This window comes from Mesocricetus auratus, unplaced genomic scaffold, assembly GCF_017639785.1.
Source record: "Mesocricetus auratus isolate SY011 unplaced genomic scaffold, BCM_Maur_2.0 Super-Scaffold_100023, whole genome shotgun sequence".
In the NCBI taxonomy this organism is placed as follows: Eukaryota; Metazoa; Chordata; class Mammalia; order Rodentia; family Cricetidae; genus Mesocricetus; species Mesocricetus auratus.
In genome coordinates this window covers 3,622,210-3,640,667 of record NW_024429204.1, presented here as the reverse complement: position 1 = coordinate 3,640,667, position 18,458 = coordinate 3,622,210, and the positions used below count along the sequence as shown (strand labels likewise).

At 45.3% G+C, this 18,458-nt stretch overlaps 1 protein-coding gene across 3 annotated transcripts in view; it reads right to left on the bottom strand.

The window, feature by feature from the left end:
• Grhl2 (grainyhead like transcription factor 2) overlaps window positions 1-18,458 on the bottom strand; it is a 117,621-nt gene that overhangs the window by 68,785 nt on the left and 30,378 nt on the right. For all 3 annotated transcript variants that reach the window (XM_040730416.1, XM_040730417.1, XM_040730418.1), the window contains exons 2-5: window positions 16,099-16,294; window positions 12,529-12,596; window positions 9,129-9,522; window positions 484-539 (exon numbers count right to left, since the gene is read on the bottom strand). In XM_040730416.1, the coding sequence (XP_040586350.1) occupies window positions 484-539; window positions 9,129-9,522; window positions 12,529-12,596; window positions 16,099-16,294 (714 nt within the window). The remainder of the gene's footprint in view (window positions 1-483; window positions 540-9,128; window positions 9,523-12,528; window positions 12,597-16,098; window positions 16,295-18,458) is intronic.

Genomic DNA, 18,458 nt, shown 5'->3' with positions numbered 1-18,458 from the left:
GGTTTCAGTTAGTCAGCCCGCTCATCCCTCAGTCTCCAAAAGACTTGAAGCACAGGTGACCCAAATGTGACCTCTTAAAATGTCCCACTTACAAGACTGGGAGGAACTCCACTTTCCAATGGTAGACACTTGTGAAATGTTTTACTTATATTTTAACTTTTAGGGTAAGAAATCACTTAAAATTTTTCTTAAAAAGAAAATTCCTCTCATTTGATAAAAATCTGAAGCCGGAGCGGGAGGGATGGATCAGTGGTTAACAACACTACTCTTCTAGAGGGCCTGGGTTAGGCTCCCAGCACCCACGTGATAGCCCACAACTGTCTGTAACTCCAGTTCCAGGCGGTGGGACACCGTCTTCTGGCCACTACGGGACACACATGCGGCATACAGACATGCGTACAGACAAAACATCTTACACATAAAATAATAGGAGGATAAAACATTCAAAAAGCTATCTGTTGTGTGCATGTCCTGGTAGCTTACCTCGCTGTCTGGTCATACATGCACTCTTCAGCACCGACGGAATCACTCCGGAATTTCTGAAAATTTAAATTGTAGAATTGAAACCAACAGGCTGAGAATGTATGTAAACATTACCAAAAAAATGTAAGTAATAATGTAGTTAGTGGTAACCACAGTAAATAACAATGTAGCGGTAACCATATTCCATTACCATTTCATCATCTCCTGGGGAGGGGAAATTGGAATGTTTCCAGATTATCTACAGGTATCCTGTATCTTCAAACATAGAAACCACTTTCTTCAATTTTCTGTTGTCTCTAACACTGTATTTCAAACGTTACAAATTCAAAATTAACGGAAGACCGATTACAGAGACAAAAATAACACAGCAAAAGGCAGGCTAGTGGAGTAATTACAAGCATAATTTCTAGAGTAGGACCATCAAGCTAATTTACCTGACACTTCCATAAAATTGTGTGGCATTTTCTCTGTTAAGTTTCTACTCATAAGCCTGGTGCTGCTGAGACCAACCTGGTCTACAGAGCCAGTTATAGGACAACAGGGTCTACCCAGAAAAAACCCTGCCCTCCCAAAAAAAGTCTACTCATGGTATATGGTCACATTAGACAGATTAGCAAAATACCAAAAGCATGATCGGTACAGCACGAACATTTTATGTGTATTAGATCCAAGAAGATAGTAACCTGTTGACTGTATCCAGGATCCAAGCACTTCTCCTCACAGATGTTTTCAGAGTAGATTTTGAGAGGAGGTTCTAAAGTTAGTGTTACCCCAAGCAGCAGCCTGGGGCCTGGTGTGAGTGTGCTTGTGCACATGTATGTGCATGTGTGTGTATGTGATTGCTACATTTAGACGGTTTCAGATTTTAATGCCAGTGTGTGAAGGCTCTTGGCCAAGCCTGAGAACCTGAGTTTGATACCCAGAACCCACACAGTGGAAGAAGACTGACATCTGTAAGTGTTCCTTTGACCTCCCCATATGCCATGGCCCACGCTCACACACAAGAACACACAGGGACACATATACATACATATATACAGAGACACATACCCATACACACACATATACATACACACAAGAACACAAACTCTTGATCTGTAAAGCAAGAATGATATTGGTGACAGGGCATACACGCATTCTGTCCATGCATATATACAAGACTCTCGATCTCTGTGGTACATGCACGCTGTCCACGCAAATTCACACATCTGGTCCTTCCTCTACGACTCTCGTTCTCTGTGGTACATGCACGCTGTCCACGCATACATGCACATCTGGTCCTTCCTCTACGACTCCTGTTCTCTCTCTCTGTGGCTCCTCCTTCCTCTCATTTCCATTCTTTGCCCACTGCTTCAAGAGCTTCCTTCCTCGGGGAAAGACCTCACAGCTATTTCCAAATGGTGCTCGCAGCCCCCACCGCCGTGTCCAGAATTCAGCATGCTTTCATTTCTGCACTTTTTGCTGACACGCTTACTGTTCTTACTTAAGTCTTATTCCTCAGACCCAAGAAGACGACCTGCCCCCCCAAAACTTTACCCACCCGCATGAGCCCATCCACCCCACACAAGTGCTGGTGGGTTGAGTGGTCACGGGGGAGAATCAAAGGCATGGGGTTGTGTTTCTTTTGCAATCAGTCTGCAAACCCTTCAGAGAGAACTTTCTAGAGCTTTACCATCTGCTTGGTGCCAGAAGAAACATAGAAATTATATAAGATACCAACTTGGCCTTGGAAAAAATAAACCGGTTGAGAGGAATAAATTCACATGAAAAGCAACAATAAAGTAAACAAAAATACAACATCTATGCACAGAATTCCGTGTTGAATCACTCATTCATTCATTTATCCTAGAGGAAGAAGTCCATTTATTCATTCATGTATCCTAGAGGAAGAAGTTCATTTATTCATTCATGTATCCTAGGGGAAGAAGTTCATTCATTCACTCATTCATTTATGTATCCTAGAGGAAGAAGTCCATTCATTTATTCATTCATTCATTCATGTATCCTACAGGAAGAGGTCCATTCATTCATTCATGTATCCTAGAGGAAGAAGTTCATTCATTCACTCATTCATTCCTGTATTCTAGAGGAAAAAGTCCATTCATTCATTCATGTAATTCGGGTACAAGGTGAGCCTCCCTGAGTCAAGGCAAGGGTCCACTCATTCATTCATTCATTCATTCATTCATTCATTCATTCATGTAATTCGGGTACAAGGTGAGCCACCCTGAGTCAAGGCAAGGGTGCAAACATGGAACAGACATAGAGCCAGGGACACAGTCCTGGACAATTAATAAGGGAGGACTCACAGTCTAGATCTTCCCAGCCACCTGCAGTAGCCACTAGCTGTATGTGTTAGGTTAACAAAAACATAAATGCTCTGTTAGTTACTTGGCCAACTACCCACATTTTCAACACTAGGTTGCTAAATCTGGCTATCAACTTACCCTGTTGGAAGGAAGGAAAGAAAATGTTCATTGTCCAGCTGAGCTGGGCTATGGTTAAGAATGTTCCCGTTTGTTTTGTTTGCCCATTTGCTTTCTTTTTTTTTTTAAGATCATTTATTTACTGTGCGTGCAGTGTTCTGTTTATGTGTATCCCTGCCCACCGGATCTCATTACAGATGGTTGTGGGCCACCATGTGGTTTCCAGGAACAGACCTCGGGTCCTCTGGAAGAGAGGCAGTCAGTGCTCTCAACCTCTGAGAGTACTGACTGCCTCCTCTCCAGCCCTGCCCATTTTCTTTCTAAAGAGAGAAAAGCCATGGAGTTGAATGGGTGGAGGAGATGAGGGAGGGGAGCCAGGATCAGAACATAGGGTTTGAAAATGATGCTTAATTGAAAATCGTGACACCATATATTAGACCCTTGCACACCAGCACATTTAAAATGAGTGTTAGCATTCTAATTTTGTTCTTGAGGTGGGAAACAGACAGAAGATGTCTGCTAAGAATATACCACAAGAAGACAAGGATTCTTTATCTGCTGGGAAATATGATATGGCTAAACAAAGATGTCCTTCTTCACTGGCCACTGGTTTCAGGTTTGCCGTTCACTCTGTCATCTTCCCATCTATGCTGAAAATGCTCTTCACAGCAGCTGGAAACCACACGAGATCGGTACAGTATTGAACAAGACCACAGCAGGTCCCATTGCTGTGAATGTTTTTCATCTAGTAGGGGAGGGAGAGCATTCACCACACTTATGCAAAATAATAATAATAATAATAGCAGCTGGGGTGTCGCATTCCTTTAATCCCAGCACTCAGGAGGTAGAGGCAGGTGGATCTCTCTGAGTTCAAGGCCAGCCCAGGTGGATCTCTCTGAGTTCAAGGCCAGCCTCGTCTACAGAGTGAGTTCCAGGACAGCCTCCAAAGCCACAGAGAAACCCTGTCTCGAAAAACCAAAAAAAAAAAAAAAAAAAAAAAAAGAGAATCACACTTATGCAAGGCTAGCATGTCCCTCAGCAGTAACGCACTCGCTCAGCATGTGTAGGGCCAAGTTCAATCCCCGTTACAAACTGTCCAATCACGGTGCTGGAGCAGGCCTGTTCCCTGAGAGCCCATGCCACTTCCTGACTCCCTAGCAGGGACGATTCCAGTGTACCACAGATGAGGCTGACAAGGGAGGCACAGCCCTCTGCTGTCCCCCACGTTCACAATGGCACAGCTACCAAAGCCAGCTGCAGCTCCTCTCCATAGCTCTCTGAGAAAAGACACCCTTTGTCGGGGACTCACGCCACCCCCAGCACAATGAGTAAAGACATCCAGGGTTACATTTTGACAAGATCCAACCCAAAGTGTTCCCTTCCTTCATGCTCTCACCAGTGACAAACGCATGTTGTCAACTCAGCCAGAGTCCCAGACATTTCTGGAGTTTGCTGAAACGCGGTACTAGGTTTTAGATAAGTTTTCAACAACTACCTCAACAAGGAGATGGCTAACAATCCCAGATTCATAAAATCTGTGGTCCATACCACAGATCACAGATTCTCAGATCACTGATTCACAGATCACTCAATTCAATCCAAGACACCTGCAAAGCAAATGCCAACTGCTCCAAGGCAGAAGGAACAGCTGGATGGAGTGAGCAATGCCTCCCTTTTCCATCCAGAGAGTTTGCTAACTCAAGGACTCCAAAAAGCACCAAGTACAACAGCTTGATTCACGACCTTCTTTATCTAAAGCGCGCACGCGCGCACACACACACACACACACACACACACACACACACACACACACACACCTGACAGCATGTCCCCCAGTGTGACAGTTCCCTGGTCCACAGCCACACACTCTTCTGTGACTAACATATCTCTACACCAACGCCAACCCACCCAGAAAAACCATGGGCTTCCCATGGGACTGAGTGATGATGACTTCAGCTATTTGCCCCCCCCAACAGCACCCCTGAGTGCCTGGGGCAAGTCAAGTATTCAGCAGTATCCGACTACAAGATCCCTCACTCAGATTAAAACTACAAAAGGTTGTTGTTGATCTTAAGTGATGTCACATGAGCTGATTGGCAGATTTTTTTCCCTCTTTTTATTACAAGGTCATTAAAAGTCTAGTTTGCGAAACTACCAAGTTCAAGGAAATGTGATAACCCCTCGGGGCAGAGAAAGCTCTGACTGTGGTCACCCCCCACTTCCGGGACTGTGACATGTACCCATAAGCATCAAGTGCCAGCCGTGGCAGGGTTGCTAGTGTCCCTTTGAGAGCAACGGCTGCTGGCTAAGCTGCAGTGCCTCTGGCCCCTACCTGAAAGGTTAGCAATTTCTATTAGGATAGATAAGGAACGTGCAGATTTTAAACAAACACGGGGCGGTTTCACTGCCTTATGCAAGAGAATTAATGACAGTCTTAAAGGCGACACTCTCCTCCAAGAGGAGAAAGGCGAGCAGACTGACCAGCCCTCCTCACTAAGAAGACACAGATGACAATCATGAAATGAAATGGGTTGTCACTTCGAATGCTGTGGCTGTGTCCCTTAAACTTCATCTGTAAGAACTTGATCCTCAGCACAGGGGTGTGGGAGATGGGTCCCATAAACTAACCCCCAGTCTTGAGAGGGAGTTCTATGTTGTAAGGACAGGGCTGTCGTAAAAGCGAGGTTGTCATCTGTCACATGTATGTAGCCTTCACCCTTCTGCCGTGTAACAATACCAGTCATCATGAGCTGCGGCTCATGACTCTTAGGTGTCTCTACCCCAGTGGCATTGAACAGGAAGACAGATGAGGTCACTTGGCCATTGTACTTGCCTCTCTTTTGGAAACCAGCAGTCACTCCACACCCTACTTTATAGTTCCCGGAAAGCTGAATATCAAAAAGCCAACATCATTCATTTCTCAGGCGCTGCTCCTACATGACAAAGCGTGCACTCCTCACACAGTCCAGGTCCAGAACTGGAGAGGTGGCCCACAGCCATAGCCTCAGTGGATAACCTAAGATTCTACGGCACGAGGACATCTTTTCAAAATTAACAAAGGGTGCGGGAACAGCTAGTGTCACATGGGACCCCGAGCCTGCTTCATACCGTGTGGACAGTGGGCCAGAGATGGCTCAGCGGGTAGGGGCTGACAAGCTGAGTCCAATCTCCAAGATCCACACGGTAGAGAGAAAAAGCAATTCTCGGGAAGTTGTCCCCTGACCTCCGTCGGCATGTGCACACATAAATGAACACACGCATGCACGCATGGTTGGAGGTGGTGCCCACCTTCAATACCAACACTTGTGAGGCTGAGGCAGATGCGTCTCTAGGTTTCGAGCCAGTCTGGTCTACAGGGTGAGTTCCAGGACAGCCAGGATTACACAGAGAGGCCCTGTCTTAGAAAACATAATAATAATAATAGTAATAATAATAATAGTAAAATTAGAGCCAAGTGTGTTGGTGCACACTTTTAGTTGAGAGGAAGAGACAAGCAGATAACTCTGTGAGTCTGAGGGTGGTTTTATCTGCATAATGAGTTCCAGGACAGCCAAGATAGATTTAGGGGGAATAAAACTGTGTGTATGTATGTATGTACGTACGCATGTGTTGGGGAAGTCCTGTGTATATGTCAATAAAGCACTGTTGGCCAATAGGGAAGCAAGATAGGTGGGACTAGGAGTCGAGAACTCTAGGTAGGAGAAACACAGGAAGTCAAGATGTAACTGCCATAGGGATAAGAAGCCCAGAAAGTTCTCTGGTAAGAGAAATACTTAGATTAACAATTATGGGATAAATACTTAAGTCAGAGCTAGCCAGTAAGAAACAAGCAAGGCCAACAGCTTCATAATTAATATAGTCTCCTGTGTCTTCATTTGGGACTGATGCAGCTCTGGAACAGGCTGGCAGGAAGGCTTCTCTCTTTACACCTATGTGTTGTTTTTTTAAGACAGGGTTTCTCTCAGCTGGGCGTTGGTGGCGCACGCCTTTAATCCCAGCCCTCGGGAGGCAGAGGCAGGCGGATCTCTGTGAGTTTGAGGCCAGCCTGGTCTACAAAGTGAGTTCCAGGACAGCCTCCAAAGCCACAGAGAAACCCTGTCTCGAAAAACCAAAAAAAAAAAAAAAAAAAAAAAAAAAAAAAAGACAGGGTTTCTCTGTGTAGCCTTGGCTGTATGGAACTGGTTCTATAGATCAGGTTGGCCTTGAACTCACAGAGTTCTGCCTGCCTCTGCTTCCCAAATGCTGGGATTAAAGGCATATGCCAACACCTCCCAGCAAAATTATTTTTTTAAGTAGATCAGAAGCTTACATCTAAGGGGGAAAAGTACTAGCTATCCAGAAATATACAGAAGAAAATTGTTGAGACACTGCTTTAAACACACACACACACACACACACACACACACACACACACACACACACGGAAACTGTTGAGACACTGTTAGAAAAAGACATCTTAACGTTTAAAAGCATACACTGTAAGACAATTTGGTAAGATAAATTTGATCTGGTTGTATAACTATTCAAAGACTCTGGGATTAAAATCATATAGACAATAAAGGCTTATATCCATTCCTCTTGCCTAAAGAACTCTTTACAATTTAATAAAAAAGAAATACAAACTGCCAAGGACTTGAACAAACACTCCACATAAGATAAAAGGCAAACAATTTCAAGATACAATACACGGAGACATCATAGAAATGCAGATTGGAAACTAAATGGACGCTGAATTGGCACCAGGAGAGTTGGAGTTAAGCAGACTGTTTATACTGGCGTGTGGTGTAGAGAACAGGAATGCTCGTACATCACTGATGGAAATGAAAATAACTCATCAACTCTGTATTGCACGTATGTGCCTGATTAAGCACACATATACCTCATAACCCAGCAGTTAACTTCAGCCCTAGACACCCACAAGAAATGAGAGACTACACTGGCTAAGACATACAACTGTCTGTCCAGCAAAGCATTAATCACAACTCCAAATGCCCACCAGCTAATGGACTAGTCAACAAATTGTGATATGCACTCACCTTGGGATACTAATCAGGATTAAAAACCACAAACTGCTTACATGTAAGCAAAAATAAATAAATCCAGAAATATGCTAAGTGAAAGAAGACAATATAAAAGAGTATATTGCATTCAACTCACATTAAGTTTTAAAGGAACTTACGCTACGGTGACAGAGGCTGGTTAGCAATTACCAAGAGCCAGAAGAAAGAATACTTCAAGGTCAAACGGTTCACTTTAGGGTGAAAACTTCCTACATTGTGACTCTGACATTGATTGCCCATTTGTAAACAATTACTAAAATTTACTTTTATGTACTTAGAACTTGTGAGTCTAAACCATGTAGATAAACAAAACCAGTTGTCCCACAAAGTTTGAGAGCCTGAGAATACTCTGACCTCTCTATTTGTTACAAAGTACACACACATAAACACAATGGATTGTATGTATTCAACTTCTGGCTAGTCAGTCTTACAAAAGCGGCAAAGAGCCACATGGTGTCTAAGAGAGATCAGGTTTGCAACATTTTTAGAGACTACCTTTTGGAAAGTTCCAAGGTGATGAAGGTGATAACTGTACAGCAGTTAGTTCCACACAAGCTTCTCCTAAGCCCTCATAAATATTTATGACTCAAACCAAAACAAAATATAACCTAAGAAGGGCTGTGGTTAAGAGCACTGGCTGCTCTTCCAGAGGACACGAGTTTCAATTCCCAGCACCCACGTGGCAGCTCCCAACTGTCTGTGACTCCTGTTCCAGGGGATCTGACGCCCTCATAGGGACATACCTATGCAAAACACCGACGCACATAGTGTGTGTGTGTGTGTGTGTGTGTGTGTGTGTGTGTGTGTGTGTCCTAAGAGATAAGACAGAAATATTCCTCCACATATTTAAAAATATACCAAATTACCAACAAACACGTTAAAAATAGTAACAAGAGGGGCTGGAGAGATGTTGGCTCGGCGGGGTTAAGAGCACTGGCCACTCTTTCAGAGGACCCAGGTTCAATGCCCAGCACCCACGTGGCAGCTCACACCTGTCTGTAACTCCAATGTCTGACACCCTCACAGACAAACAAGCAGGCAAGACACCTATGCACGTAAAAATAAAAATTTAAAAATAACATTAACAAGTGCAGATAAACTCAAGTTCATGCAATCCCTGGAATGGAAAGGGTGGGGGGCGCCGTGTCCTGGAACTCACCTCGGCGGCCCCCTCTTTGAAGCTCTCACTGTAGGTGCTGTCGGGGGTGCTGCGCTGGTCGTCCTTGAGATAGGAGCTGTGGCTGGCTATGGAGGGCAGGTCATACTGAGTCTGCTCGAAGATGACGACGCGCTGCTCCTCGCCGTCGGCGCGAGGATAGTGCACCGGGGGCCCCATGAAGACCGGCGTGAAGTCCTCGGCCTTCACCACGGTGATGCCCGACACCGGGATGACGGCGGGGCTCTCGGTGATGGACACGCTGTACTGCTCGCGCTTCGAGGTCTCCACGTGGTCCTGGCTGAGGCAGAGGTTCACAGGGACAGTCTTCAGGACCTGCACGCGGTTCTCGCCTCCGATCAAAGTGCTGTGGGCTTCACTGGTGCCGAGACAGTTTCTGTGTGCCCAGACCCACGACATGATAGAGTTAGAGTCAATCTCCGCTTCAAAGACCTTGCAGGCGGCCGTCCTGCTAATAACCGTGAAGGGAAGAGCTGGTAGGAACCTCACAAGGGGGTGTCGTGGATTTCTGTGTCACTGCAACTAAGACAGCTAAGTATGTGTGCCCCAGGATGGTCCATAAAACACAGACCTCGCTCTTAAGAAGCGAGGGTTGTACGCCGGGCGTTGGTTCCCTTAGTGACAAGGGAAATTTACCAAACAGCAGAGCTCAATAGGGGAAGGGAGGAATGATGGATGGCCCATGCCATTAATACCAGTACTCAGGAGGCAAAGACAGGCAGATCGCTCAAAGGCCAGCCTAGTCTACATAGCAAGTTCCAGGCCAGCCAGGGTTACACAGTGAAACACTATCTTAAATAAATAAATAAAATCTGAACATCCAACCATGATGGGTAGACATTATATGATATTATTTGAACCTTAGCTTAAATAAAAATGATAGGTATGACATATTATGACCTTTGAGGCAGTGACTGAAACTGTGAATTAGGCAACATTTAATATTGATAATTTAGTTGTCAAGATTTTGTTTATAGTAAACCTTACAAATTTATTTATAATAAAGTGCTGTTAGTTTTTAAAGATACAAATCGAAAGTAAAGGTGAAGCCGGGCGGTTGGTGGCGCACACCTTTAATACCAGCACTCTGGAGGCAGAGGCAGGCGGATCTCTGTGAGGTCGAGGTCAGCCTGGTCTACAGAGCGAGTTCCAAGACAGCCAGGACTACACAGAGAAACCCTGTCCCCCCCCAAAAAAAGTAAAAGTGAAACGATTTGACAGTGGAATTTTAAGGTATTTGGGGAGAACATGGTGGATAAAAGGAATAATAGCAAAAACGTATGTTTGTTGTCCTGTCACATGGGATGGGGCTCCATTCCCATCCTCTGTGCTTTGTATACAGAAACTCTCAAAGGGGGAGAAAGATCACCATCACAGCTCATGCTTGCAATCGTGGCAACTGGGAGGCTAAGGGAGATTACTCAAGTTTGAAGCCAACCTGTGCTACTTACTGAGATGCAGGCCAACCTGGGCTATCGAGTGAAACCTTGTCTCAACTGGACAGAGAGAGAAGACAGATAGGCTAATTTGAAGAGCTGACAGGAAGGTATTTTTCACCAGTCTTGTGAAACAGAATAAGAAATGGCCATTTTATTTTTCATGAACATTGCAGCATTTAATTACTTTAGGGGTTTAAGGAAACGCTTAAGTACAATGGGGTCATTGATGGCCAGTGCCGTACAGAGAAAGAAAGTAGCTTAGGAAGTTCAGTTTCGGTAGGATATAATAAAATACTTTTGTTTGTATCAAAGAATTTGGGTAGAGATCAGGAATAAAGAGGAGTGTAGATTGCTGTGGATACTAAAATGTGACCTTGCTAACAGCGGCCCTCCCAGTTAAGCCTGTAGAAGGAGCATTTGTGAACCGTTTTCTATACAGACAAGAGAAAGCACAAGTTTTTATTGGTCCTCGTTTTTTTTGTTCTTTGTGAATTGAGTTACTTATATCTAGCATGTGCTGTCTGGGGTCACCTGACACATTCTGTTGAAAGAATAAACGCTTGAATAAAATTGGTTTTCTCAAGAATCAAGCTTCCCTGGTTTCTCCCCATAAAGGAGACGCAATAAATAGTCTCTAGGCTTACCTACCGAACAACAGTTGGTGGTTTGAATTTTGATTTTTCAGCTGGAACTTCAAAAAAAAAAAAGACTGCAGAAGCAAAGTCAACAGAAAGATACCGGAACATCTGAGGCTATCACAGATGTGCGACAATGACTCTTGAAATAAACTCCCCGAAGAATCAAGTCTACAAACATGACTCTAAGCTGTCCTCGCGGTCAGATGAGTCAAGTGATGCCAAAATTCAGACCACCCATTTGCATGAACATCTCATAAAGACCCTGTCCCAAAAACTTCATGCAATGTTAATAAGGCTCCATCAAAAAGAGAATGAATCCATTATTTTTTTAAAAATTCAGTGTTAATTCAGATTTAAATGTTTAAAAAAAGAAGAGAAAAAAACCAATGTTAAAAAGTAAACATGGCGGGGTGGGCATGGGGGATGGATCTGTGTTGTCACAACAAGACCGCCTTAGTGGATCCAAGCAAGACGAACACAGTGAATGCCCTTGGGCATTCCTTCATCTCTTTAATTGTAATCTAGGGCTTCATTAACCCATTTCATCCATCCAGGACCATCAATATTTGTGGATAACACACTGAGGGGATGGCTGTGAATGGTTTCTTCCTCAGAGACAGGTAAGCACAGCAATATCCCGAGAGCCACATGGGACCCTTTACAGACAGCACTTCCGGGTGTGCCAAAAACATTCAAATTCTGTTTAGTCTAGCTCAGGCCACATTTCTTTTTTTCTTTTTTTCTTTCTTTTTTTTTTTTTTTTTTTTTTTGGCTTTTCGAGACAGGGTTTCTCTGTGGCTTTGGAGGCTATCCTGGAACTCTCTCTGTAGACCAGGCTGGCCTCGAACTCACAGAGATCCGCCTGCCTCTACGTCCCGAGTACTGGGATTAAAGGTGTGCGCCACCATTGTCCCGCTTAATTTAATTTTATGTGTAAGAATGTTTTGCCTACATGCATCTACGAGATCAAAAGGGTAACAGATCCCCTGAAACTGGAGTTAGGAAGATTGTGAACCAACACGTGGGTGCTGGGAACCAAACCCAGGTCCTGACAGAAGGCTCACTGAGCCTCTCTACAGAGCGTTTGTGGGGTGGGTAGCTTTTTTAAGACAGGGTCTCTCTCTCTCTCTCTATGTAGCTGTGGCTGTCTTGGACTCAATATGGCCTCAAACTCGTACAAATCCATCTGCCTCTGCTTCCCAAGCGCTTGGATCAAAGGCGTGTGCCATAGTGCCTGGCTTTCTTTTTCACAACACACAGGAAGTCATTTCTAGGGGCAAATATGTTTCCTCACATGTACCATACCTTTTATCCTGGTCTTCTTGGCTGTCGCTTGATTTGCTCACAGACAGAAGTCGCTTGTCTCGAGGAACCTGGAAATCAGCAGGGGAAACCATCAGACTTACTGGCGGAGGCAGGCACCAAGACGGGCAAGGAAACAAAATGGAACTTCCTCTCTGAAGAAGTAGATGGTTATTGTCGGGAAATGGTTAAGAGTGAGCAATGATTAAGAGGGGAAGTGGAGACAAGGGGGGTTGGCCAGTGCAGGTTCGTGCTAACCATGATTCAGCTGACCCAGGAGATGCTCCTATGCGTCCCAGCCTGAGGAACAGGTGAGGCAAAGACCTGTGTGTGTAGAGTGAAGGGGGGGGGGGGTGAATGGAAGCGTCCCGCTGAGGAACGTGGAGGAGGCTTGAGCTGGACGCCGGGTGCTGACAAGGGCTTGGGGAGGATCCTGGGCTGGGGCCTGACAGTTCAGCTAGTCTGACAAGGAGCATCTCTCAGGAGCACTAACCCTTGCCCAGGAAACTGACCTCCAGTCTTTCCAATCATCTCATTCCTATGCATGATGCCAATGTGTCACGTGACACATTTTTGAAATGTCCTCTGAGGCCTGGCATTGGTGGTGCATGCCTTTAAGCCCAGCACTCGGGAGGCAGAGGCAGGTGGATCTCTGTGAGTTTGAGACCAGCCTGGTCTACAGAGCGAGTTCTAGGACAGCCTCCAAAGCTACAGAGAAACCCTGTCTTAACCCCCCCAAAAAAGGAAGAGAGCTGGAGAGATGGCTCAGAGGTCAAGAGCACTGATTGCTCTTCCAGAGGTCCTGAGTTCAGTTCCCAGCAACCACATGGTGGCTCACAACCATCTGTAATGAGATCTGGCGCCTTTTTCTTGTATGCATACATACATGGAGGCAGGATATTGTTTTCATAATAAATAAATAAATCTTTTTAAAAAAATAAAGAAAAAAAAAGTCCTCCGAGAGAAGGGAGACCCCACCAGCTGCAGACATATGAGTAAGGAAGGGGTTTGCACTTGGTGGCCTTGGTAGATTCTTCTGCGTTTGGTTTTGACCTTGCCCATCTATTTGTGGCTAACCCTGAAGAGATTCTTCTCAGGCAGTGCTATCCCTGCTTTGAGATAAACACACAGAAGGAAGCATCCTCCTACTAGAGCCCTCTAGGAATCCCTGTGGCTTCCACTCAGTGAAATACATCCACAAGCTGAGATGGCTGAAGGAGAAAGGGTGGCAAGAGTTTGACACCCCCACCCCCATCCTCGCCCTCCCAGTGCCCCCCATCCCCACCCCCACCCCCCAATGCCCCTCACCTCCCCCACCCCCCATCCCGTGCTCAAGCCTAAGCCAAACTCAGTCCTGTGTCCCTCCTGTGTAAACAGGACTTCATGGTGATTCTAAACTCAAAGGTTTTGTAGTGCCAGACTACTTAGGAGGAGCTGCTACTTTATATAGATAAACCAACTCCAAGTCTCCATTCAGGGACTCTGGGCAAGCACTCTTGCTGCCTCCCTTATCAACTGACTTTTTTTTAATTGTTAAAACTGTCAATTTTTTTTTTTACTATTTGTCTGCAATAAGGGAAAGTTGCTTATCCATTTGTCGCTGAGCAACAGACTGAAAACAATGAAAAGGAACGCCCAGCGCTCCCAGAATGGTCTAGGCTGAGAAATGATGCGGTCTAACCTAGTGAGTTCTCTGCCTCTGCACCATTCTCTGTACACTTCAGCATGCTTTCATTCCAGAAGGTTTCAGAGCTATTCTTGTGGTTTTACTTTCTCCCTCCCCCCACCCCACCATGGGATTTCTCTGTGTAGCTCTGGCTGAGCTAGAATTCCGTCTGCTAGCCTTGAACTCAGAGACGGGTTTTGCCTACCAACCTGACTCTACTCATGAGTTTTTCAAATGAACTATTGATAGGGGATGTCCATCTGTGTATGTTTCTCTTACTGGTGGATGAATAAAGCACTGTTGGCCAATGAGGCAGGAAGATAGGTGGGACAAGGAGACAAGGAGAATTCTGGGAAGTATAGGCAGAGAGCAGTTGCCATGTAGGCCACCACAAAGAGTAACAGGTCCGTGCATTCTCCCGTAAGCCAAGACCACGTGGAAATACATAGGTTAATAGAAACAGGTTAACAATTAAGGCAGAGATTGCCAGTAAGAAACCCTAGCCACCGGCCAACAGTTTTGTGATTAATATAAGTCTCTGAGGGTTCAATTGGGGCAAAGTGGCCATGGAATCAGGCTGGAAAGAAAGCCTTTGCAACAAACTGTTCAGTCAGGGGGGGAAAAAAGGAAGAAAATCACAAAAAGAAAAGAGGAAAGCACCAAAATCCGTTTTGGGATGTGGGCTTCTTTTCTGCAGGTGTAAATCTTCACTGCACGCTTTCTGTCACCCAGAGCCCACATCCCCCAGAGGTAAAGCCCACCTGACAGATTATCAGCATCTGCCCAGACATCCTTTCCAGCTAAGGAAAGCCAGGCTAGACCAGCAAAGGTACAAATGAGATAACCTGGCACTTACTGAGGATAAATGATGTATTTATCTGAGGTTATGAGGCCCCCAGCTAAAATGCCCTGATGGACATACCCTTACATCCCTCATCTCTGTCCCTTGCAGCTGGCTCTGTCTTAGGTGAAGCAATAGGAAGCAGAGACCCAAGGTCAAATTGTTGTTCTTGGTGGTTCTGGCCAAAGCTGATTCCCCACAATGGAAGGAGAATGAGAGGCAGGAGCCAGTTTAACTGTGCCCAATTGGCAAAAAGGCCTTCCCATCACACTGCCAACTCCCAGCATCAGCTAAAGGCATCTCCAGCCGGAGCAACCCAATCGTACTCCTTATTTTCTAAATATAACTCGTTGACCTTCTACACGCAACGGTTCTCAGAGGGCAGGCCATAACTCTTTACACTTAAAGCTCACTGCTGTTTCTTGTTTAACCTCCTGAGATGCTCGTACGTTAAAACTACTGTCTGGCCAGTATTTCTTCTAATGTTACATTCTGTTTTAAGGACATTTTCAAAATGAAAACAAATGGAGACAATCAGGGCTGGAATCCTCATGAGCGCACTCCCAGGAATGATGCCCAGAAAACAGAGACATCTGGGGCCCCCAAATGTTTCTTATTAAAGAAACAAGTAAAATGCTGACAGCTGGCCATGACTAATCACGACATAGTCACATAAAGTAAAACGGCAGAAGGGGAATAAGTAAGACTGCAGCTCTAGGGGATCTATCACCATCTTCTGGCTTGTGCACACACACATACACATACACACACACACACACACACACACACACACACACAGAGAGACAGAGAGAGACAGACAGAAGCACAGAGACACACACAGAGATATACATATAGATAATTTTTTAAAAGAAATGAGTATTCCCTAATTTAAACTTCTAAGTGGGGAATAGAGTTGGGTTTCAAGGCCAGGGGTTGGGTAGAGACAACACAAAAAGGAGAATTCCACCTAAGTCCAGGAACCTGGAACAAAGAATCTGTCCCACTTGCCACGGATGAAATGAGTCCCTGGAGGCAGGGAGAGGAGGGAGGCTGGTCCAGGACCCACCTTGTAGTAGTCATAGAGAAGGCCTAGGGCGGCAGCACTGTCCTCGTCACCGTTGATGCTCATCATGGCCTTGGTGGCCGCAGTCAGGGGGTTCTCCAGGTAAGACTTCCAGGCTTCATCCTCGCTGGTGTAGGCTCTTCGGGTGTTGAAGGGGGGGTCACTGGGCATGGGCACTAAGGCCACTAGTCTTTTATTACTGTAAGAACAAGAAAATTGCAAGGCTCGTAATCAGGGGACTCCCCATTTTTTCCCTCTGATACAATACGTGTCGTGTGGTTACGCGGATTTGTGTTCCCCTAGGGAAAGGCAGCTTAGAACTGCAATGACCGCCCACTGCACTTACAAACCCTCAGCCTATGTCTTCACTGCGCATGAAGAATGCTGATAACTCTTAAAGAGAGTAGCAAGGGGAAATGGCTCAGTGATGATAGAGCTTACGGCTCTCCAGAAGACCCAGGTTCAATTCCAACGACAGTTTCAGAACAATCAGACACTGTGGCCTCCTCAGGAACTCCACCCAGATGGCACATATAAACACGTAAACCCATTCACACACACACACACACACACACACACACACACACACACACACACACACACACACAAAGTATTTTTTTAAGTCTGGCAGTGGTGGCGCACGCCTTTAATCCCAGCGCTCAGGAGACAGAGGCAAGTGGATCTCCATGAGTTCAGGGCCAGCCTGGTCTAGAGTTTCAGGACAGGCTCCAAAACTACAGAGAACCCCTGTCTCAAAAAACAAAAACAAACAAAAGAAAAGTATTTCTTAAGAGTCTATCTAGTTAGCTTACAACACTCTCCTTAAAACTTGGGTTTCTGTGTCTAACCATTCCAAATAATTTAATTATTCCTCATTAATGAGAGCCAGAACAGAAGCCTGGGAGATCAATTTCCCTTAAACTAAATTCTAACTTCAAACATCAGTTACATATAATCAATAGGCTAAGGATTGAAATCGCTTTATCAAATTTAATCTTTCTTGAAGTTCCTGGGAAATTACAGACCAATCTAAATCACTTAAGAAGAGCAACATAAGGCACTTGGTGAACACAACACATTAATACGGACGACACTGTGTGACAGAGCCATGGAGGGACGTGATAAGACAAGCGTTACATATGAATCCCATTTGCTGTAGGGTTCTACTGGGTTAAGATGATATGGAAGCATTAGGTTAGGAATGAGGAGACTAGGGGGCGTACCTGGAGAATTTCCTCCAAGAGACAGTGAGTGAATCAGTGTTAACCAGGTCAACCTTGTGTAGAGCAGCAACCTCTTATGGTAAATGTGACAATGACTCAAATATCCAAAGACCGTGACAGTCCTCTGCAGCACTCCACGAGGAAAGCCAAGGCGACAAGTAACAGAGTCTGGAGAAACTGTCACTGACTCCTTGGCCCTTCTTTCTTATTCATTGAAAGGAAACCAAAGTGGAACAAAGATGGGAGACATCCTTCTGTATATATGCGTCTTATTGGTTGGTGAATAAAACACCGTTTGGCCAATAGAGGCAGTAAGATAGGCGGAACTAGGAGATGAGGAGAATTCTGGGGGAGAAGCAGAAAGGTACCAGGAGAGACACCATGTAGAGACCAGGAGGGAATGACACGTCAGGCGTTCTCTGGTAATATAAGACCACGTAGAAATACATAGATTAGTAGTTATAGGTTAATGATAAAGACAGGACTAGTCAGTAAGAAGCCCTAACTGTCAGCCAACAGTTTTATAATTAATGTAAGTCTTTGCATGTTTATTTGGGGCTCAAAGTCAGCGGGACCTTGCAGGAAAGACCCTCCAGTTACAGAACAATGATACTGCATTCAAGCAACACCTACTCTAATACTAGGTCACATGACATGGCTACGCGGCAACGCCAGTGACAGAAAAAACAGCAATCAGTGGCAGCTCAGCTGCCCCAACCTTCTTTCTGGTGGTAGTCAAGTTCCAAAGACAGTCCTCTGCAATCTCCTGGTGGCCGGTGTTGCTTGGCTCACTTATGGGTGTGTGAACTTCTAAGGAAAAGTGAACTTAAGGTCCTCTGTGTGGTGGCATGGCGCCACGCATTCTGCAGGGTCCAAAAGTGATATTTGGGTTGCAAGAACATATTTGAGATGGGGGTGGCCCAGGTGGGGAGTAACATTTATCAGGTGGGATCTCAAGGCATGAGTTCCCCAGCCTGACTCAAGCTCTCTGTGGCAGCGGCTTCATACAACCCACCAGGGACTAAAAGCACCGACTCCATGAGGTGAGGCAAATGCCTGCCGAGGATGAGGCGGTGTGGTGACACAGGCTCTGCCTGTTCAGGAGCCCACCGCGAGGGAGAACTGAGGGGACGCCTGTGT